This window comes from Lipotes vexillifer, unplaced genomic scaffold, assembly GCF_000442215.2.
Source record: "Lipotes vexillifer unplaced genomic scaffold, Lipotes_vexillifer_v1.1 scaffold283, whole genome shotgun sequence".
Classification (NCBI taxonomy): Eukaryota; Metazoa; Chordata; class Mammalia; order Artiodactyla; family Lipotidae; genus Lipotes; species Lipotes vexillifer.
Genome location: NW_006789004.1, coordinates 1,399,134 through 1,424,146, shown reverse-complemented (window position 1 = coordinate 1,424,146; position 25,013 = coordinate 1,399,134). Strand labels below are relative to the sequence as shown.

Sequence of the window (25,013 nt, the reverse complement as noted above, 5' to 3'; positions counted from 1 at the left end):
CCCTTTCACCAGTGACAGTAGCCAGTCAATATATATTTAATGAATGACTGAATAGCTATGCAAAAAGCATCTGTGATAATCAAATAAATATTAGTATATGTTGACTTTACCAGCGTAATTACAGTCAACCTAAAAGAGTCTCTATCAAAGGTGGGATTTTTTTTTCCCCAGTAGCCAAAGAATTTCTCAACAGGGAAAACAATTCTTAAGGAAAAAAGAATTCAATCAAACAGTTATCCTGAGTTTCTCTAATTAAAGATCTTTTGTAGTTGTTCGTTTGACCTTAAAATAAATTTTAATGTGGTTTGGATATGTTTGGACTAATGGAACTTAAGGTTCTATGATTCTATGACCTTGTGTAAAATGCTGGCAGCAGGACAAATATTACTAGAGCATTTATTCCTCACTCTGTATGAAGTTTAAGCTTCAAAATTCTCCTCTCATTTCTGCCACTAACCTGATGAATGACTCTGGAAGATAGGTTTAACTTGTTGATTATTTATTTTACTCATGTGTAAAGTGAGAATGAGAATTCCTCGGGCCCTCAGGAAAAACAGAGGCTCTTGCAAGTATCCGTATAAATGCTTCATTAACCAATCCTCAAATTCCTTATAAAGCTGTTCATTTAAGCAGTTAGTCAAATCATGTTAACTTGAATCTGCTTTTTAATGTATTTTAGGAACACTAGGTGGTAATGGAATGATTTTGTAAAAAAGAGCATAATCCTACTTCAGAAATTGAAGGGGGTGTACCTTTAAGGGAATGGGTAAGGATGAGTTAATTTCACAGATGAATGAGTTTGTCTGGAGATTGTTTTTTGTTTCTCACACATGAAATATACACAACATAGAAATAAATGCTGGAGAAGCAACAGCAGGTTTTGGGGTTGCTAACTTCCATGTTTCTGAAGCAGCACTAACATCCTTTGGATTTTATAATCTGACACTAGTGGGTGAAATCATGACATCCAGGCCTCCTGAGAGAAGTATTGCTAGTCCAGGAGATGATGCAAGACATGAAAGGCTCGTGTGAGCCTGAGTGTTGGGAAAGTGCTTTTATACCAGAAAATCTGGACACTGAAACCACAAGCAGGCCACAGGGGCCCTTAAGAGTCTTTATAATACTCTGTACTATCTTACAATACTTTGCTGTTTCAAGGTGTTGGTAGAAAACCATTAACATTTTTAGCTTGCTATGGCATAGTAATACTTCTAGTAAAATGTATATGGCCCAGATGTAGCTCTCTTTTCCCAACCAATGGATTTTTAAACCTTATTTTAAATCTGCACATTCCTTCATAAGCGTGTAATGCTTTGCGTATCTGTCTTTTCAGGAAAACTGTATATGCGTTTGGAAGACAGCTTTATAGCCATAGTGCTTTCAATTTTAGCTCAGTATTAACATCACAAAGTTATATAAAACAATGTCTACAGATTTTATATTTTGTTGGGAAAAATTCTGTGCCTACTACCTATCTACAAAATTTATCTACTCTGTTTATATGCTAGAGACACTTAAGTACTGACAGTCAGAAACTATCATTAAATTTTACTTTCTATAGTGTATATTTTTAAAGTATACAATATCTATTTCAATTCCATTAGCCTGGTTTTAGGGCTCACTGTATACCAGATACTGTAACATTATTATATGCTTATATAAGTTGTACCATTTCTCTGTGTATTGACTTCACACTGAGCACAAAGCGTATATTTTGAGTTTGTCTCCAATTGGGTATGTGCCATTCTGTATTCACTTTTAAGTTTTGTGGCTCTGAGTAACCTGCTCATTGTGGTTAATATGTTTCATTCTGCTGCTTCTGCTTCATCTTGCTTTTTAATGATACTCATATTGATTATTCCTGCAATATGCATTTGTAGTGACAAATAGGTCAAAAAGTTTCCAAATTTAACAGGTAAAAAAAAATATGGTCATGATGTATAAATCTAATAATTAGAAATGTTAATTGAAGCTGCATAAATCCCTGTATTTTTTAAGAAAGCATATTAAACCAAGTTATAGAATATTATATCTAGTGGAAAGAGGACTTTCTAAATCACAGTTGTGAGAGGGCATCCATAATCCCATGGGAGCATATGGCCAAACTGCCCATTCTGAGGGATAGACCATAGTCTGGATGTATTACAGTTCTGAGGATTTCCTCTAATATCTTCCTGATTTTTATAGGTATGAACAGAAACAAGTTCCATACAGCTTTCTGTGATTGAAAGCTCTCATCCTAGCCTCTCTCAGCATCACAGACTGTTTTATAAGTATGGACATGAAGTCCCAGAGAAGTACGTGACTTGTCAAAAGTTACATTTGTAGTTAACTGTCATAGTCAAATCAGGAACTTGGACCTTCTCATGTCAGATTGAGAGCTCTGTTTACCACTTATTTGAAGCAGTCCTATCAAATAAATGTGTGGCAAAATTAAAGTGACATAAATTCAGTGTTGTAAAATTGTCCATGAATAATTAATACAGGTTGTCCCATCATAATATCTACATGATAAGCATGATTCACTTATTGTGATATAGAATAGTATATGTTAATAGATATCATAGCTAATAGTTAATATACAATGTATCTCAGCATATGGTAGATATTAATAAGCATGACTCATCAGTATCATAATGTGTAGAATTCTATGTTGTGTTCATGGTATGCAACAGCTTTCACAGTGTTGAGTATCTCCTCACATGATGTAAGCATTATGTACCTGTATTGTGACAGGCAGTACTACAATGTTAATAGATTTGGTATGCAATAGTAAAATCATATCATTCATTAGCCTTTTTTCACTACCCAACCAAGCATCTGACTGGACAAGAATAGGGGGATGATCAGCGATCAGGCAGCTCCTCTGATACTTTCAGGAAGCTCCCTATATTTAAAACTCTAGAATAGAGTTTAGAACCCAGTTCCTTCTACTCCTGTAGTTCACCTAGCACCTGCCATCAGCAAAAACTCTCAAGTGTCCCTGGAACCTAAAGGTCTCACATGCTACCAGGACACATAAAAGGGACTGAATAAATATTTAAATGAATACCTACTCTGTTTTGGGCATTAGCATCTCTCGATCACCAGTTTCAGTGGTGTTGTCCCAAAGCCCTAGCTCTAGGCATCCTATGGGTAGACTAGGAATAAGGCAGAGGGGATGATGGCAATTATGGAACATGAGTCATCTTGACAGAGGATAGGCTTTCGAAGGGAAAAGAGTAGGCATTGGGACGTGGCTATGTTAAAGGTTTAACAATCAGCCAGGGGAGGATATTGGAAAGGTGTCCCAAGTTCATCTAGATCAGCAGTGCCCTTCCTTTTCTCTCACCAGTTCAGGTCTTGGCTTTCCTTGAACTCTACCTAACTCCTGGACCTTACCTCATCTCTTACTAGGAAGGGGCTAAGGTACTGTCACTGGCTTTTTACGGAGATGTAAGAGTATAGAACCTTGGGAGGACATATACTACTAAGGACATAGAATCAGGGGTTAGAAGGCCTGTCCACCATGTCTGTGTGGAACTTGGGATGTCACATCCCAGGTTCTTCATTTTAAAAATGAACATATTGGATTAGATGCCCTGTGCTAAATATCTCCCTTCCCCTTCCCTCAACCACAGGTCCTTGACTGGGTAGGTACAATAATCAGAAGGCAGGCTTTGCAGTATTTTAAGCCATGTAAAACCATATACACATACACACAGTTTAGTGAGATTTACTATTAAAGTCTTGTCTTTAACTTTCTGTATTCAACCTAGTTTAAATCAAGGGTTTTTAGCTAAATCGTGTTTTAGAGCTAGACATTGAGGAACTAAACCTGTCTTTCAGAACAATGTGATATATTAAAAGTTTCTTTATCTTCTGGTATAAATGAAAATATTTTATGAGAAAGAATTGAGAACTCCCTTTAAACTTTCCTTTTACATTCTTCTGAGGTTTTTTTAAAAGAACAGTATGATGATTTGTGTGCCAATTTTCAGTAACTGCATTTCAATTGTTTCAGATGGCAATTTTCGTGGAATGGAGCATTCCAACTTATGTGAGACTTATTCAAATCAAAATTCTAGACTTTGGGTTATATGTAAGACTCCAAGCATTTGTGATAACACTAAAAATAATTCATTAAAAAAAAGAAAAAAACTTTACAGGTAACTGAAGCAATACAAGCTGTTCTTTTGGCGGAAGTTCAACAGCACATGAAAACCTTAAGAAAGACACCAGTCAACAGTGATCCAGTGTTGGTGGCAGAGAATGGTGACTATGAGATGACACAGATCCTGCCAAAGAAATGGGCCAAGGAGCCAGAGTTACAGTGTATTACAGACACTTTGCCTCTGCAAAGTAAGTGCAAAATTTATTGGTATGCTCTTTCATCAGAACTTTTTCTACTACTCGGAACATTTTGAGAATGAGTTCACAATGTATCATTTCTGCAAAAACCAAGCCAAGTGCCCTGTTTCTGACCTTTTCTGCTATCAATTTCCTCATATGTCAAGTTTCTAATTCTAAATTCTATTATAATTAAAAAATTCTTTACAGAAAAAAATGTATGTTATTTATTAAAATGTTTTAAAGTTAAGTCAGTAAAAATGAAAACAGAACTAACAGTAATAGCTTAATGGGACATACATTATAAGGATACCCTGATAACAATGGGTCCTAAATTTGTTTTCATTTGATACCATGGTAATAGCCATGTGCCATTTTTTTTTTTTCTTTTCTGGGAGTAAGAAATGTACTACAAACTAAAATTGCACTGTTTTACAGTTGGACCACTTGATTCTTTCTATAACAAATTTTATCATTGTAACTTTATAATCATAGTGTTTATGGTTTTGACTAGCAACTGAATCTAAATTTCTGCTGTAAAATGCCATCTGATTTTTCAGCCTGTTAGCTGTGACTTAAAAATGAAAATTAAAAAGCAGTTAAAAAAAACATTAAGCAAAAATTTGATTTTCAACTTCATTAGTAAGGTTTTGATGAACAAATGAATTTATAATATGATTAAATATATATATTTGTCAGGAAAACATGTTACAAATTGACATGTTTCAGGTTGAAAGAGATTTTTATTTGGGACTCAGAGAAATGTTGCTATATTTAAAATGTTAACTCTTAAAACAGGTGTCATTCTTAAAAATGCATTATATTTATTTCTTATTATTTTTATAAGATTACTGGCTAGAGAGCATTATGTAGTGAGAGAGTATATGCAGCAGGAAAAGGCTTTTTCAGTAAAGGGCAAAGATCAAAATAGAATATTTCCTAATGCCAACACAGTCAGCAAGGCTGGTAAATTCAATAAGTAATTTGTTAAAACTCAATGGCAATTTCAAGTCATTTGTTTACTTGTTGTCAAGAAATTAGCTTTAATTATCTGGCAAATTCACCCACTTTAAGACACTTCTTTTTGATCATATCACAAAATTGTAGTTGTGTTACACCTTTCAAGCAAGAAGTAGAAAAATTCCTTTTTAAATTAATTTTCAATGACTATATTTGTGTTCTTGATTCACTTGAAGAGGCACCTGTAGTGTCATTTAGTAGGTTTCTTCCAACTCTCCAAAGACAGCTAGTGTGTTCATCGTGTGTTAACTCACATTAGGTGGTATTTCTGTGCCTTATCCATACTTTATTTATTTATTTTTAACATCTTTATTGGAGTATAATTGCTTTACAATGGTGTGTTAGTTTCTGCTTTATAACAAAGTGAATCAGCTATACATATACATATGTCCCCATATCTCTTCCCTCTTGCGTCTCCCTGCCTCCCACCCTCCCTATCTCACCCCTCTAGGTGGTCACAAAACACGGAGCTGATCTCCCTGTGCTATATGGCTGCTTCCCACTAGCTATCTATTTTATGTTTGGTAGTGTATATATGTCCGTGCCACTCTCACTTTGTCACAGCTTACCCTTCCCCCTCCCTGTATCCTCAAGTCCACTCTCTAGTAGGTCTGCATCTTTATTCCCATCTTGCCCCTAGGTTCTTCATGACCTTTTTTTTTTTTTTAGATTCCATATATATGTGTTAGCATATGGTATTTGTTTTTCTCTTTCTGACTTACTTCACTCTGTATGACAGACTCTAGCTCCATCCACCTCACTACAAATAACTCAATTTCGTTTCTTTTTATGGCTGAGTAATATTCCACTGTATATATGTGCCACATCTTCTTTATCCATTCATCCGATGATGGGCACTTAGGTTGTTTCCATATTCGGGCTATTGTAAATAGAGCTGCAATGAACATTTTGGTACATGACTCTTTTTGAATTCTGGTTTTCTCAGGGTATATGCCTAGTAGTGGGATTGCTGGGTCAGATGGTAGTTCTATTTGTAGTTTTTTAAGGAACCTCCATACTGTTCTCCATAGTGTCTGCATCAATTTACATTCCCACCAACAGTGCAAGAGGGTTCCCTTTTCTCCACACCCTCTCCAGCATTTATTGTTTGTAGATTTTTTGATGATGGCCATTCTGACCGGTGTGAGATGATATCTCATTGTAGTTTTGATTTGCATTTCTCTAATGATTAATGCTGTTGAGCATTCTTTCATGTGTTTGTTGGCAGTCTGTATACCTTCTTTGGAGAAATGTCTATTTAGGTCTTCTGCCCATTTTTGGATTGGGTTGTTTGTTTTTTTGATATTGAGCTGCATAAACTTTAGTGTCTAACTTATCCCTTGGCCCATAGTCCTCATTTCTGGGTGAGAAATTCATGGTAGGCTATCAAGGTGAAACTTTTTATGAGTTTTGCTATCGCATGACTTACCCATTATTTGAAGTTTCACCAGATTGGGCCCTGTTCTGTCCCCAGTTAGTTCTCGGATATAAGAATTATTAACTCTATGGAACTCAGTCTTACTATGACTAAAAAATCTGGATCTTAATAAATATTATCTATCTTTTGATCATTATTGAGTAGTCCTTTGCCAGTGTTAAAAGAAATTTTAGGGTTAGCTTGTGATAAGAATTGGAACACAAAAATATTAAAGCTACTTTATATGTTGGTGGATGAAATTTAGAATATTTTATTTAAAATAAATATAACATATTCACAAAATAATGAGCATATATTTTCCTGGGAAATATTCCCTGTAGGAAAATATTAACTATAATTGCAATTAAATAGGAAGCAGATAAGCATTGAAGAGGAAAATTTCCAAGCAATATTATATTGGATATTAACATTGCCATTTTTTCCCCTTTTGGAAAAAACTATTTTTTAAACTATTCAGAGGAACTAAGTAAAATTATAAGAAAAGTTTTACACCTTTATTAGTGGTATATACTGCATTACTTCATGGAATTTTTAAAAATAAATAAGTAAAAAGCTATTTTATTTATTTCAAATGTCCTGATTTAAAGGTTAAGAAGATGGTGTACGTGCTATTCACCAGATATGATTATTCTTCAAATGTTATTAGGAGATTTACTTAACCCCAGTGTCACTGCAACATACATCATTTTATCAAATATTCTTATGATAAATGGTTTATGTTGTTTGATTTTATCAGGTCCTTGTTCATTTTTCCTCTGTGAGCTCCCCATTCCCCCATCTTTTTTTTCTAATTTCTTTTATTCTTTCTTGGTTCCTTGATTTCTTGATGCATCTTATTTGTAAATCAAATTATTTGTAGATGATTTTTTTTTGTACAGATACTCATAAACTTCTTTTATGCCAGGGTAGATTATGTTTGGTTTATTAGCATTATGGTAATATGACAATAATAGTCATAAGGAAAAAATAATATTAACAACAACAAAAGTTATTACATTCTTAATATGCTCTAACACTAGGCTAAGTAATTTAGGAATGCTAGCTCACTTTTTCCTTTTATTTTCACATGATCCACATGAACCCTAAGGCTCTGTTTCCAATATTTGAGTTGTCTGTGTAAACAATTTTACAGTTTTTTAAAAAAATGTCCATGTTCATGGAATTGAAGTCACAAAGTACAGCTGAAAAGAACTACTCTCTGAGAAAGAGAGATTCCCATGGTGCTACCTAGGCTTTTCCTGACATAAGCCTCTGTTTATGTTCAGGTTGACATTACTAATTATGTATCTTTCTCATACACATAAAAATAAATAATATTTCAAAAAAAGTTCATCACCATACTAGCTATCTTGAAAGCCACTGGTGTTGCACATCTTGTACTTTGAGACATGCTTCCTATTATTATTCCATTTTTAAAATGAATAAACTGGACTTACAGGAGGTATGTGCCTTGTCTACAGTCACAAAATTACTAAAAACAAGGAAACGAGCCCAGATATTCTCTTAAACACTGCGTTCTTATCCAATAAGCTACATTTCCCATACTGGCAGCATGAAGGAAATTTGCTCTAAATCAGCTTGGTCTGAAAATTGAATAATTTATCGAGTGGTTTTCTTAGATTTTTATTCCCTTCTCATAAATCATACTTTCTATTAACAAAGAAAATGCAGAGTGTTCAATCATTGCCATCTCAGCCCTTTTAATAAGGAAAATCACCAGGTATCTTGAACTGTTTGTACATGAGGTGCAAATCAGTAAAGTGAGAATTGTTTGAACTTTATAATTTTGTATCTTATTTTTCAGTGTTTCACTTGTTACATTTCACAGCGTGTATTTTATTTGAGGTCTTAATATTTGTGAATCAGTATTTTATGGGAGAGTGGTGGATTTTATCTGAGTTTACATTTTTATAACGATTGCATTGCTATCTTCCTTGAATCTCTTTAATAAGAAATTGTGTAATTAACACTCACATTTAAGGTTAAGATTCATTGCTTTAAAAAACAGCAGTGGTTTCTATTATTAAAATGCATTTGAAACTTATTTCCTTTAACTTTTTTTTTTAATGTTATTTGGATCAGTTTAAACAAGTATTCTAAATTGTTCCATTAAACAAATTGCTTGAAATACAAATGGAGGCTTTGTAGATAAAACTGTCACCTTAGAATTACTGGCTGAATTTAAATTCACGTTAAACTGTGTGGTTGTGAAGATGATGCATCAGATATGGGTATTGCAAATAATCTTTATTATGTGCACAATTTTCAAAGTTTTATCTGCAAAATTAAATAATGAAAATGTCCTCTTTAAGTAAAACCATTATTTTGTAGTAAATAAACATATATTCAACAGAAAAGTTTTATGGTCCTGGTGGCCATCAGTAGAAGGACTGGCTTGGGACAGTCTTCATCTGCCTGCTGAATTTCTCAGAAGGAAATCTGTCTAGTGGTAGAAAGGCTTTGAAACACAGTGTCTGACTACCTCACAGGGAAACTCTTTCTTGACCATCTTTAGTTATGGTAAATGCATCTTCCACCTCCACCTTTGTCTTAAGGCTAAGTGAGAAGGCCAATGCATTCTTCTTTAGAGTCACAGAAGTCATTTAGGAAAGATCTGTGTAAGACGAGTGAGCAAGGAGTAGAGAAGTAATGAGGGATCGTCAGAGAATGCCCTGTGTAACAGAGAGAGGTCCTAGGCTTTCTCTCTGAGTGAGATGGGAAAATATTTGAGCAGACAAAGGGCACATATTTTAATGGGATCTCATTGCCTGAAGTTCAGGGCCCTGGACAGAAGCTGGAAGACCAGTTGGGAGGCCATATAATGCTAATGCAGATGATGGCAACCTGGAACAAATATGGTGGCTTGGATGGAGAAGATGAGAAGTGATCAGATTCTGAATGCATTTGAAGGTATAGGTGACAGTGTTTGCTGATGAATTGGATATGGAGGAGTGAGATAATGAAAATCTATACTTGCATTTTTTCAAACAAAAATATCCTTGATACAAAGATTGACCCTGGTATCCTGATTTGAAACGTATGTCGGTTAGTGTAGTGTCGCATAGGACATTCCAGGTATGCTGAAGGAGAGTAGAAGACTCACTTCAGAGAAGGCTGACTCTGCTATGTTCAGTTTCAAGTGTCCCTGCTTAGATGATCTACAGATTTTATTTTCTAGTATTAACTAAACTAACTCTCAGAAAATGAGCAAAATTTCCTGCCAAGAAACTACAGATTGAAGATAATTCTAATAATGCAAGCTTAAGCAAATAAGGTGTAAATGGCATTGTTGTGTGTGTGTGTGTGTGTGTGTGTGTGTGTGTGTGTTAATGTCCTCCTTTTGAAATTTTAATTTTTGTGTACATTTTATTTTTTATTATTATTTTTTTTTACATCTTTATTGGAGTATAATTGCTTTACAATGGTGTGTTAGTTTCTGCTTTATAACAAAGTGAATCAGCTACACATATACATATATCCCCATATCTCCTCCCTCTTGCGTCTCCCTCCCTCCCACCCTCCCTATCCCACCCATCCAGGTGGTCACAAAGCACCGAGCTGATCTCCCTGTGCCATGCAGCTGCTTCCCACCAGCTATCTATTTTACGTTTGGTAGAGTATATGTGTCCATGCTACTCTCTCACCTTGTCACAGCTTACCCTTCCCCCTCCCCATATCCTCAAGTCCATTCTCTAGTAGGTCTGTGTCTTTATTCCCGTCTTACCCTTAGGTTCTTCATGACATTTTTTTTCCTTATATTCCATATATATGTGTTAGCATATGGTATTTGTTTTTCTCTTTCTGACTTACTTCACTCTGTATGACAGACTCTAGCTCCATCCACCTCACTACAAATAACTCAATTTCGTTTCTTTTTATGGCTGAGTAATATTCCACTGTATATATGTGCCACATTTTCTTTATCCATTCATCCGATGATGGACATTTAGGTTGTTTCCATCTCTGGGCTATTGTAAACAGAGCTGCAATGAACATTTTGGTACATGACTCTTTTTGAATTCTGGTTTTCTCAGGGTATATGCCCAGTAGTGGGATTGCTGGGTCATATGGTAGTTCTATTTGTGTACATTTTAGAGTGGACTTTATGTGGATATACTAATACCATGTATATTGTTTATAAACAACCATACATATATTGGTGATGCATGCATCAAATTCTTCCTTGCTATTTTCTGCAAGAAAGTATCCCAACCACAGCCTTGCGTGGAATCAGAAGGCAGATATGATAAGCTTTTGGGTATGCAGGGTTGGTAACTTGATATAGTATATTGCACACTGTGCTGTCTCCAAAACTTTGAATACATCTTTATGCATCACTCCTCTATGCCTCTGTGTACTGATCCAAGAGTTGGTGGTACACAGAGAACTAACTGAAAATCCCCAGTCGAAGACCATAAACTAGCATAAAGATAACCATAAGTGTGTCAGAAGCCACGGAATAGTCTGCAGGAGCGCATCACAGAGGTACTTAACCCAGACTTTGAGGTCAAGAAAGCTTCTTAGAAGAACAGTTGCCTAATGCAAGACTTGAGAGATGAACATGATTTAGCCAAGCAAAAATAGTTGGAGTAGGAGAAGACAGCTGTTTGCTAAGACCACTAAAGCCACGTAATCCCTTTTCTTCCTCGCAAGAATTATCTGCTCCATACATGCATAAATGAGGAAGCTGAATATTAGAAAGAAACCCATATGTCCTTAACTCCTCTGGAGAATATGTGTGTCCTCTTTGAATCTCATTGTGCCAATGCCTTTCTCTCCTAACCCTCAGCCTTCCAGAATAACAATGATAGTGATAGTGATGATAATAACAGCTAACATGGATATGGCTGAGTATGTTCTAAATGCCTCACATACCTTAAATCATTTGATCCAGGCAACAATTCTGTGGGGATAGGTAGTATTGTTATACCCATTTTATTGATGAGAAAACAGATACAAAGAAGTTAAGCAACTTTCCCAAGGTCTTATTACCAACAAACAACAGAACCAAGAGTCAAACCCAGGCAGTCTGACATCAAAATCTGGGTTCTTCATTACTATCTGGCATTGCCTTCCAAGTAATCACTATTTTCCTTCACTATTTCTTAATTCAGCAAATATTTACCAAGTGGCTCCTATATGACAGTTACAGAGATAGGTATAACCCGTGTTGGGGATCACAAGGCAGCAAAACCCCAGATATTTGGCAGAGCAATGGAGGAAAATACTCTCTTGAATCAAGTAATCAGCAAATATCAAATACCTAATTTCTACTAAACTTTGGATGAGACACCGTAAGCTATTTCACTAAAGATGTACTTAATACTAAGACTTTTGCTTGGAATATAAATTTATATGAATATAAGTTTTAGTGTTAAAAATTAAAAGGCTTTATGCCTGGGAACTGGCCATGCCAACTAGTAAATGTTAGAAATGAAAAAGATTCGGCATATACATATCGGTCAAAAAGGGGAAGGGTTAGCAGTATATGAGGAAGAGAAGAGGAAAGTGAAATTTTCATTTTAATAGATTAATTTGAACCATGTAATAGGCTTAACTGACTTAAAAAGCAAGATATTCATGTTAGATGATGATGATTTTACATATGACAAGCAAATAATTTACCACCTAGAGTACACTACATACCTTTCAAAAAACACTGTTGCCTTTGGGTTTAATATATGTTCTGTCTTATTTTTAGCTTCTTGTAAAATAGGTGGAGAAATTTTATCATTTCCCTTTTCCCCATATAAATTCTTCTGAACTCCTCCACTGCCTCTGCCCTCTCTGTATCATCTTAAAGATGGCATCGCCTTAGAAAGACTGATAGAGCTCACTGCTCTTTTTACCAAAGAGTTTCATCTTTCACAGAGATTGAGATTGATGACTTTCATCTTGGCATACTAAGAACTAGAGTATTGCATCCTCTTTTTTCCTCATGAGCAATCAGAATGCCAACCTGGCCCAGCTGGGCAGAGACGGTAGCATCAAGGAATTGAGTTAAATAGTTCCTTGGTAACAGTTGTGCAGGCACCACTTTATTGATTATTGTCTGCATACCCATTTACAGTTATTGACGAAGGAAAAGTGATCTAGATTCTGTTGCTGCAATCAATGTGTTCTGCACTATTGTTCTCCAAACTGAGACTGGCTTCCCAACACTGACCTCTCAAGGACGGAGTTGGGTCTATTTATCTTTTTTCCTCCCATCACCTGGGATGGTCCTTCACCTAGTAGCTGGTAATAAGTGATTACTGAGTGGATGGATGAATAGATGGACCACGGGGTAGCTTGTACTAAAGGTCCAGCCAACTCCTAATTAGTAAAACAAAAAGACAAGGGAAATCAGCTGATTGCTTTTCTTTAGCAGCCAGATATAGTCTTGAATATACACATGAAAATTGTTTTCTAAACATCATCATCCCAGGATCATGTGTATGCACATAGGCGGACAAAAAGATTAAAAATAGACACATGAATGAGTCTAGCTTGTAACCATTCAGAAAACTTCTTTCCTGATGGTTGATTATTTGGCACTTCACTACTCATTTTGTCATGATCTGGTTTCAATCTGATGTTTTTAGAAAGCCCGGAGACTTGCCTGAAACTCATCTTCTTATTCTTCATTCAGCTACCGCTTCTACAAGGAAGTGTTTAAAGAGCTGCTGTGTCAGACACTATTTCCTCAGTATTTGGATTCACATCCTGGGTTCTGACTCATCTGCCTCTCTTTGGATTTCTGGCTCACTCGTGATCTCTTGTAGCCAACAGCCCTTAACACTGCTAACCTGGGGTTCTGCTTACAGCCTGGCCCACTTGAGTCAGCCTCCTCCTTATTGACTCCATTTCTACTTCTGAGCCTGGCACTTTGTGTGATATTAGTTCCTCCATCTAATGCAATTCCATTAGCCAATATAGATATGCATTCCTAGTTCTGGAAATAATTTTGATATAACTAAATTCCTTGAGAGAAAAAGCAGGGATTTAGTCAGCTTTGTATTCTCAGCAGATAGTACAGTGTCTGGCAAATGGTAAGGCAATTGCTAGAGAAATGGTGGTTGATGGAAAAAATATCCATATGTTCTCATGTCGTTGGAATACCCCATTCCATCAGAATTTCAGTCACCTTGCTGGCGCGACCGTTATTTTTCCATTTTAACTTGCCAATATATCTGCCCAACTTTCACCCTTGGAACAACTTGAATAACTTCAAAACATCTCTTATTAAGCACTATGTCAAAAGTTCAATGTAAGGTACTGAAATTTTTTATTACATCATTTTATACATTTCTTGTATATCCTTCTAAATAGTCTATATCATCTAGCACTCTAATTGTTTATTTACTTGCCTTTCTTTCCCACCTCTCTGAACTCCTTGAGGGCAAAAGTTGGAACTTATTAATCTTGTGCTCCTAGCAGCTAATGCACCACGTGGCTCATGATGGGTGCTCATTAAATGTTTGTTGCCTGTGTGAGTGGAGGAATGATAAATGACAGTGACAGACATGTATCAAAGAACTCTGGTCTAAGGCAAAATGGAAGAAATGCTAAATAATATGTTAATTGTCTGTAGGTAGGAGAATGAAAAAAATCATTATAGGGGTGATGGCTTTCTTCTAAAATGTTAATCCAGAAGCATTTCTTCAAATTTATTTATTTAGTTCAGGGGCAATTTATCTGTCTATAGAGCTATCAGGAAAAATTAATGCCGACAGATGCTTGAAGGCAAAAAACAAGGCAACCCCAGAGAACAAGCCACAAGAAATGAAGACAGCTGTTTCAAAGAAGAGTTGTTCCTTTTTTTTTCCTTTTACCTGATACAGATGAACATGGGCCCTGGTGTTTCTCAACTCTTTCAGTCCTAAAATGGACTGAAATATTGCTAATGTTTTGTAATGTTCCCTTTCTAATTCTAAAATGAAGTTCATAAGTAATATAACCTATCTACACAAATAATTTTTATACAATTTAAAGGATAAAAAACAAAGAGTAAGAAATTTATAATAAAAATATGTTAGTAGGTAAAAGCTTGGGCATAACTATACTAAAAGAAATAATAAAATGCTGACCAGGAAACATTTCACTGCTGAGAATTTGACAGCTGCCAGTGCAGTCCCTGCACACGCATGGTGGTGCTGTCAGTGACATGGGTGCCCAGATGGATTTTTCTTGGTAAGGTTCTGGACAACATCAGTGAAATGTGGCCATTCTTTGACATACAAGGTTAGTGTCCTTCCTAGAAAATTGGAGGTATAGTCAAAACCTTGAAAGATCCCTGTGTGTAAAATTAAGTTAGGTTCTGGACTCAAGAAATTATTAGCCCGGCTTTCCCTTCCAGGAACGTCCAGTGGAAAATTTGGAAACCATGTGAAATATCAGGACAATTTTTTCATTGTGAAGGACCGTCCTGAACACTGCTGGACATCTGGCAGTTCTGGTCCCTGCCCACTGAATGCCAGTGAGTGTCTCCACAATCATTGGGGAAACCAAAGGTCCCCTGCCTCAGCAGTTTCCAAAGCCTTCCTCTAGGGGGCAGTACCAACCCTGCTGACAACCAAAACCTTCAGAAAGGGATTCTATACATTCTGATGCCTTTCTTTGTTTCTATCCTTCTCCCCTTTTGAAAATGCACAGGGAGGTGACGGAATTAGGAACCCCCAAGTAACTCAAGAAGTTCCTTCCTTAGCTCCACATTGTTTGCTCCTTCCTTTGTACTCCACCCATGTTGTTTCTACATTGGCCATAGTACTTCCAAGGATGTGTAGTAAATCATCTGATTGCAGTTCTGTCTCCTCCATTAGAAAAAAGAACTTCTTGTCCTATCCTTTCACTTTCATCTTTGTGTCCTCGAACACTGGCTCTGGGCCTGGCAGAGTCAGTGTTGTTTTGTGTTTCTAATGCCATCTTAACATCTGCTTCTGGAAGGACCCAACTGACACCAGTGGGAAAGAACTTGATGGAGAAAGGGTATTTCAGGCAAAAGGAATAACATGAAGACAGACACAGAGGAATACAGTGTGGTCTGGTCAGGAAATAGGGGTAAATTTGGTGTGGGCAGGGTATAGGAGATGAGGATGCTCCAGTCTGGATCCAGAAGGTGAGACACCTAGAATGTAAAGGATCTAGCAATGGGCTTTTTCTTGAAAGATAAAGGGAGCCATTACAAATTATTTTAAGAGGAGAAGTGAGGCATTTCCAGTACAAAGTAGACAGTGAATAGAGCAGGAGCTGCAAAGAATCCTTGTTTCCAAATTTTGTCAGAATACCTCTCTGTTTGGTATTTATTTGTAAAGCAATACTTATTTTCCTTAAAATTTTTGCCACCTCTTCACGAAATTAAGTTATTTAGACAGAACATTAGTGCTTTATCTCACATAGAGAAAGAAAGTATGTTCACATTACATAGAGGAGAGAAATTTTGTCTCCTTGTTTTTAGACCAAATGACACTGAATGTTCTTCAGGATCATCAGAATCCAGGTCATGTTAGTAACACCTTCAGAGTTGCTGTGGTTCTTGGTGCTAATTTGAAGTTATTTCTTTTTCTTTATATTTGGTCACTATCTCAATCTCGCATCCATCTGAGTCAGTTCTTAAATTTTTCCGAACTCATATTTGTACAATACTTGGTCTGATTTCTCAGCTGTTTTGGATGCATTTGGATCACTTACCATATATTGACAAGTTTGGGTTTCACCATTCATTCCATTTTTCGTTTCTCTGTGTATGGATTTATGCAGACATTATTGACCTCCTTTTCTATCAACATCCTTTACTGAAACATTAAGTAAGACCAGGCTTATTAAGTCTTTGCTATTAGACATTTTCCAGGAATAGGATATATTACTTCTCTTTACCATTTAAAAAAAAAAAAAAACTTGATTTAATGAATAGAATTTTAGCAAAGCAAGGTAACTTTGAGATGTCCTTTTTCATGTGTTTATATTAATAACCAATGAATAATTTCCAAGGTTAAACTTCATGATCCATCTCTTCAAGTCATCTACTTAAGTCTAGAGTCATTACATCACCTGCTTCCCTTATGCCATTGATTTAGTTTCTTTCAAACTGCTGAGATTGGGCAGTATCATTTATTTTTTATATGACAGACTCTGTACTATGAAACAGAGTTTCAGAAGGTAATGGCACAAATACCTGTAATACAGTACAGAATAGCCTACTCACCTGTGTGAATCAGTAAGTTATCCACTAAAACTTGTCTGAGGTTCTCATAATGCTGAAAGAAAATGAAAGGTTTTAATCAGTCTTTTTTTGTAGCAAATAAGTCGGGAGAATTTAGTCGTACTCAGATACCATGTGTCTGTGTCTAATGCTGAGGAATGCAAAGGAATTTTTAGAATTTTCTTAGGTCTCTCCTGTTTCAAGCTCTTCAAATTATCTAGAGTCTATTCATAATGTACTGTGCAGAAATGTTCATTTCAGGACTGCCAAAATATCTATTTTACCGTTATTTTCAGAAACTAAAAAAAAATAAATAAGTGGATTATTTTCAAATAAAGTAAGCCTTTGCCCATTTCACTGAAAGGAAAACTAGGGCATGAAAGACTTAAGTACCTTTGCTATGTTGATACGACTTGTTGGAAAATGGTCTTAGACTAAATTGCATGCTCCTATTTGCTAATCTCAGATGCTTTTCTGTAAATCATAGTCATGGGGCATCATGTACAGGATGGAATTTATAAAAGAGCAAGCTCATTTATTTATTCAAATTGATGTGTTTCCCTCTAGCTAAATTCCTAGGAGGATGTTGCCATTTTTATGTTTCCAGTGGCTCATTTTACAGGAAAATATGTTACACGTTTAAAAAAATGAGTTAAACTATTTCTACTGTTAATGGCAATCCACGTTATGATATTCATATTATAAAAACCAACTCTTAGTCAAAATTATAGTTTGATGAATGTAGTATGTTTATAAATTGAAGATAGTGTTTTCATTTCTTCCATGGTAAAGTTGCTTTAAATATCGGTTTATTATACATATTCACATGTATTACAAATATTTCCAGTAAGCAAACACAAATCATTTTTATATTTAGCATTTAAAATGTATCTTAACTTGAACATTAACTCACCTATTAAATATTCAATTAAACTGAGTTTTGATCCATTTTTAAAAATTAGTGGTCAGGTATTCGGGGAAACAAGCTTGCAAGATATTTCTAAAACACAATTCACTTCATTTCTTGTTCTGTATATTTTGTCAGAGAACGCCTTAATGTAACAGAAATCAGATTTGGTGTGTATTTTTACACCAAATCAAATTGTGCAGGCGCCACCCTTAGCTTTCTCCAAAACATTATAAAGGATAAGATTCCACCACGATATAGCTTAAGAAACGAGTACGGCCCTGGAAGAAGTCCATGCATGCAAAGTGAAGCTACAGGAGAGTATGTTTTACCGGAAAAACCACGTGTCTTATAACAAACATCGTCACAGAACTGGATTTAAAAAATAAGTTTACTTAGCTGAGTTCTTTTTCTGGAATCTGTATGTAAGGCACATATGCTGTTTCTAGTTATTCTGCAGGCATAAATCGTACATATAAAATGTACTGAAAAAATGTAAGAATGAAACTGCAGTATAGTGGTGACTAATGGTATAAAGCACTTAGATGCTCCAGTTATAACAACTATATGAAGAGGGTGAAGGCATCATAAGTCTTTTTATTTATTACAATTGGTAGCTTTCCCTTCCAAGTTGTACTGAATATAGTCTCACTTTCCCTGTCTTCTCCTTGCCTCAGTCCTAAATTTCCTAAATTCACAAGCCACAGTCATAAATTTTAATATTCTTAATCTGTACTTTTAATGTGTAGCAGTAATCCAAAATTATTCATTCCTTTTATCAAATCAGCAGTGGAAAAAGTCAAGTAAACCTTCATAGGCTTTTTTAGAACAGAAGTTCTAAAATTTTCCATTTCTAATTCCCAGGAAAAAAGCTGTGATCTGTCACTATATAAAAAATTGCTTAAATATCAGAAAGTTACTACAAAATAATTACAACCTAGTTCATGAAGTGAGCTAGGTTGTTTTCACCTTCATATGGAATCTTCTACATAACCATAACTGAGAAGTTGCAAAATATTAGAAAAATAAAGCCAAGCTTCACCAATAACTTCCATCTCATGTGTAAACCATACACATTTCTAAAGATTTTTACCAATGACTAGCTCCTTTTTGCTATTTAAGAAATGATCTAAATTGGCGTTTTAAAACTTTCATAAGTAACTGAATCTTTTGTAAAACTGAAACAATCTATCCAATTCTATGAATTATGAGATATGAAATTAAGACAGATGGATGACAGTCATATAAACTTTTGGTCTCAACAACCAATTCACTTTAGTATATTGCTTTGGATATACTAGACTGAAAAAATTATGATTCATCCTAGTAAGCAGAATAGCACTTCAATAGCACTTGTCTGTATAATTTTACATGAATGAAACTGCCTACTACTAACAGTAAAACACATTCATGCAACCTCTTTAATAGATGACACATTTATAAATTTAAATATAAACCAGAGATTAATCTTAGATCTGCACAGAAACAGCTATTTGGCAGAATAAATCAATGTGTTTATTTTTTCCAAGATTATTAAAAATAGTACAATAATTTGCCTTTTAAAATCATGGTTCTTTAACAATAGCTGTGATATATATTTTAAAGAGAAAATTTGAATCAGACAGTTATGAATTCCCTCTGAGAAATGCTGAAGTTCCATGGAATGCAATTTAGAAACGTCTGGACAGCATCATGAGGAAAGAACTGTATCATTTCTTCTGTCCACCCCTGAGCTTAGTACAAAACTGCAGCAGTGCAACAAATACTTGCCTAATTACCTCAATTTCATTTTTTTCAGTGGCCCTTTTAGTTGTATGCTTTATTTTTAAAAAGGAGACTGATCTCATAATTTGAATAATGTGACCTGTTGTCTGGCTGCCTCCTTTTAAGACTCAAGTTATAAAAGTGCAAACCATGTCACCTAGGAATGCACCTTACATTTCCCAGTGCCTCAGTTTAGTGCCAGCTGGTGCCAAGCAAGCTGCTGACTTGCACAGAGAGGAATTCCAGGAAGTCGTCAGAGAGGGCCATTTTCCAATAATGGTCCCTGGCATGGACTCAGTTCAGAGCTCTTTTACAAATGGCTATTACACTGAGATCATGATGAGATTTCCTATAAGTACACGCAATGCTTTTCACTGAAATTTCCTAATTCAAAACTTTGTGTAAAAACAGAGATTTTTCTCCTGAATTCTTAATGTCACATAACCATATGTCAGTACATTTGAGTGGCCCTTTAAGATATGCAAGTGCTTAGATCTCTTAGAGACAGGCCTTTTAAAATTAAATTATTATTATTTTCACTTCACATCATTTTGTTTTAGATATTCGGCTTAAATTATATTGGATTTTTATGTCTTTTTTCAAGACGGTTGAAGACCACAGGAGTACTAAATTACTAATGATCTCTATTAATTCTGCCAACCATCAGCGGTCACTGAGAGTTTACGGTGGGCAAATGTTGCAGTAAGTACTCTAGACCTGTGGGCGTCTGTCTTGAGTGATCTCAGATTAGATTGGCCTATCAGAGCCTACCATAGTACCTGCCACTTGAAGAATCTAAAGCACATAATAAAGTTCTTCAGTGATAGATGTGATCAGCATGTTCACAGGGTAAAATATGGATGAAGAGAAATAATGTAGTCCTCAGTTCTACCTTGGATAAGGACTGACTACAGCCTTGATGTTTCTGTTTTAGGCGTTTGGTATTTACTTGATTTTGAATATCCTTATGGTGGGTGAAGAGAGGGATTTTAGAGATTAGTATAGTACTTGGCATATGAGTGGTACTCGGATAATAGGACTCATAGGACCTTTGAGTCAAGATCATTTGGAGGTCATTGAGTCTAAGCCCTTTGTTTTTCTGCCTAAGAACCTGAAGCTGAGAGAGGCCCAGATATAGCTAGTTAAGGAGTGAGACAGTATTCAAAACTAACCCTTTCCAATATTTGCTGATTTTTAAAAAATGGCCTGGTGGTATAAATGGCCATTTAGTATTTCTCCCTTTTTCTCTGGTTGTTCTTACTTGCCAATAAACTGAACGTTTTCTCCTGTACGTGGCAGATGAACCATCTACAAAAAGATACTAAAACCAGTTTACATGCCTATTAAGTCCCACTTGATGAGGTTAGAGCCACTTAAAAGCGGGGTGCTTTTCTCCCTTTTACCCCTTGTAGGCTTCCATCTTATTCCAGCAAGACTCTTAACTAACTCAGTTTAATATATTATTAGAGTAACCTGTCCTAGAGGCAACTGCCTTCCATAGCTTAAGTGATTTATAAAAACACATTTGTTCAAATCAACTCTCCTATAAAGACCTTTCAATGCTGCAATGCTCCCCAGAGGTTTTTCTTTAGGATCAACTAAACAATTAGACTCACAAGATAACCACACACTACACCTGGCACCTGTCTACTCAGAAGGACAGAGACTGGGAACCGTAGCTGGCCGACTGGACATTCCTCATCGGAATCCAGCAGTCCAGCAGTTCAGCTCTGGAAGTCATCTGCTAAACAGCCTTGTATCTCCTGCAGCAATTCCATAGGCATTGGCTTGCCAGGTCCACCGTCAAGGACACCCAAAGCTACGATAATGGGCTTTTACGGCTCATTTACAGCTCTTCCTAGTCCAGATACAATTTATCAATGAGAGGTCATTTTTACTATCAGTAATGTCTCCTTGAACTGCTGACATTCTACCTTTATCAAGTTACCAAGAGAATCCAACTAGAGTTAGCCAAAGATCAAGTTCTTACGGAGAAAAGGCAAAAAGGTTTTTTTTTGTTTTTCCTTGTTTGTTTGTTTTCTTTAAGCACATATGGCTTCCCTTTTCTCTTAGGATAAAGTACATATTATTTGAATGATTCACAAGAATGATTTTCAGCTGGCCGCTGGATGCCTCTCTAGTCTCATCTTGCCCCCTCCTACCCACCTTGAACCCTACAATTCAGCCAAACCAAACTCTTCCAGTTCCTCCAAAGGACCTATCCCCACTTGGCTCTCAACCTTCACATATGCTATTCCATCACCCATTTACTTATTTAAAGTTTTTGAATGCCTGCAGTGAGCAAAGCCCTGAGGAGACAACAATGAAAAGGACAGCCTTGCAGTATCTAGAGCCCCTGCCTGAAAAACCTTCCCCTCTCCCACCATTTCCTGAAACCTTCATGTCCCAAATTGAATATTACATCCTCTAGGATGCCCTTTCCATTTCCCCCAAATTGGTTAGGTGTCCTACTCTATACTTCTTCTGTCACAATACTGACCACCCTGTGTTGTCATTGCCTGGTTTCTTGTCTACTCCCCAGTGAGATTGTGAGCTCCATGATGGGAAAGGAATAAGTCTAACTTGCTCACTATTATATCTTCAATGCTTAGGTCAGTGCCAGCTCCTGAAGATTCTCAATAAATATTTTTTAAGCAAAGAGACAGGTAACAATTCTAGGAATTCCAAGAATTCTAGAAAACCACAAATAATGTACTTCTAAAGTTAAATTTTCAGGCCCTGTTATAGGTAATGAGGAAGATATTTGGGAGCAGATGACCACCAGAATCTATGATATAAATAGAATTCTGTTTATTTTTTTAAAATTGTATTTATAAATAAAAGAACAAAGTAATAATATTATAAAAATGGAGTAAATGAATTTAAAAATATTGATGACCAAGAATCAAATCACTTGAATAAAAACGAACTGTTATAACTGGGTTATTCCCAGTTACCTAAAACCTAAAATCAGTGCTAACATTAGTGGACCAATAAATGGGGGTGGAGGGAAGAGTCAGTAAGGGCTTCAAAAACTCAGAAACAAATCTAGGATTCTTATTCTCACTGAATGTATTTTTTGAAGTTTGGCCTGGCAACTAAAGAAAAATTTTCCCAGTAAGATATCATATATAGATGCATCTGTGAAGATAAACATCCTTTCCTGGAACCATTTTTCCTGTAATTTATCACATGAGTTCCAATATAAAGCGGTATTAAGTAACACAGTAGAACATACCTCCAACCAGTGTTCCTAACGGTACAAAAAAATGCTCTTAAATATGATACTTTTTAATATCATCCATCTATAAAATCAAAGAACATGATATTGGGCCATACCTCAGAAGACGTGTCTTTGATTGACTAAGATAATGTGGTCTAAGACACTATTTTCTGATGGTCTGAGAGTGCAGGGATAGAATTTGGAATAGTGTAGGTAAATGGATAGTTAACATACCCATATAGGCTTTTTCTCTCAAATATCAAATATCTTAAATGAGCTTTGGGAAGGTGCTGGACCACATTCAATATGCAATCAAATTCCTTTAATAAGATTTTACAGTGCACAAATTCTTCCTTGCTGATTAAAATGAAAGTCATAATTTTGAGTCAGGTACTGACCAAACTTCTTACATAAGGAGAGACAGCACAGTGGAAACCAGCTATGAACAGCCTGGGCACTTACAATTAGCATCCTAGTCTATTTGAAGGAGCAGGGGATCTTTTCAAGCTCCAATGCATAGTAGTAATGTCTAGAGACATCCAAGTCTTAGAGCTCTACAGCACAGGTGCACAGTGGTCCCCTGTGTTTTCTGTTTGATTTACACAGTGCTTCATGGGAAATAAAACTTAATTTGCCCACATTTATAAACCAGGAGATTTCACAAAATATTCTGGATTTCTGCCTTCTCATGAAAAATAGGAAAAGATTTTTCTCAGAGTGACAACACATTAAGTTGTCATTTTAGTGCATCAACAGTAGGCTGGAGCTGAGTAGCGGGTTGTTGTGTCAGACAACCTTTTCAGAATGAGTATGTGCTCTCCAGGTCATTTCAGTGCCCACCAAACCTGCTTTATTCAATTTTCACTAGGTTCTTACAGGAACTAAGGTTTTTGTAGGCTTTAGGGAGGAAGGGAAGAGGACAGGAATTATCATTTAACAGACATCAAAAATTTACCCAATAAGTAATAAGCACTGTACGTGTTACCATATATACAAAAAGGAATAAGACACAAGGTGTCTTAAGGTGTGTCCTTTGCTTAGGGCCATGGTAGTGGCTGCCCTGAACCTACCTGCTTATGGAGAGCTAAGAGAAGCTGAAGAGCTGGAAGCACTATACCTTACTTCTCTTTTCTAAACAGTCTTAAAATTTAACTTCAAAATGTTCATCTTACTAATATCTCAAGGAATCTGTGAAAGAAAAACATCTGCTAACAATGGGATTTCTTTCAAGAGTGATTATTTTGGGAAATGTGGAGAGGCATGCACTGGTTGATTTGCCCCCAACCAAACTCTTGTTCTTTGAGGTACAGCCCTTGGTACACAATCTAGAGAGGGTTAGACCCCTGGTGAACTAATAATAACTAAAGTCAGTAAGGCAATAGCAATGTCGTAAGGGCTACTTTAGGAGTGTGAGTGCAACAGGTTCAAAGTTGGGGTGAGGCCAGTTTGTGAACTGTTTTATGTGCCATACTTAGTAGGTGCTAGGAAGTCAGGTTTATAATTTAGATATTTCTCACTATAGTAGATGGATCAAAGATCAAAGGGGCTAAAGTAGGGACACTAGTTGTCTCAGTGGGCTCCAGAGATATCTTCTGAAATCTTGCAGAATTGTTGGCTGTCAGTTCTTTCCTCTGAGATAGCTTAATGAGCTAAATGATTGCATAGGCTTAACATCAGCAATTAAATATCTCTGTGTTATGGGTGTTGATGTCAGTTACTGAAATGCACAGGTTAACACCAATCCACTTATGGGCACTAATAATCAAATTCAAATTTTTATCATTCTGCAATTTTAGTAGCAGCCCAAAAATTCTGTGTGCTTTGTGCACATATCTAATTTAATTTTGGTAACAATTTTGTGAGCTACGATTATTATCTCCATTTTACCGAGGAGAAAACTGAGTTCGGACTCCCTTCTAAGATATATGACCTGTTTGCATTAAAAAAAAAATGCATTGGGCTTCCCTGGTGGCGCAGTGGTTGGGAGTCAGCCTGCCGATGCAGGGGACACGGGTTCGTGCCCCGGTCCGGGAAGATCCCACATGCCGCGGAGCGGTTGGGCCCGTGAGCCATGGCCGCTGAGCCTGCGCGTCCAGAGCCTGTGCTCCGCAACGGGAGAGGCCACAACAGTGAGAGGCCCATGTACCGCAAA

General features: G+C 36.3%; 1 protein-coding gene across 1 annotated transcript in view; it reads left to right on the top strand.

Annotated features, from left to right (window-relative positions):
- Positions 1–25,013, top strand: part of WDR72 (WD repeat domain 72) — a 192,082-nt gene that overhangs the window by 114,296 nt on the left and 52,773 nt on the right. The window contains exon 17 of the mRNA XM_007461914.1: positions 4,149–4,341. Within this exon, the coding sequence (XP_007461976.1) occupies positions 4,149–4,341 (193 nt within the window). The remainder of the gene's footprint in view (positions 1–4,148; positions 4,342–25,013) is intronic.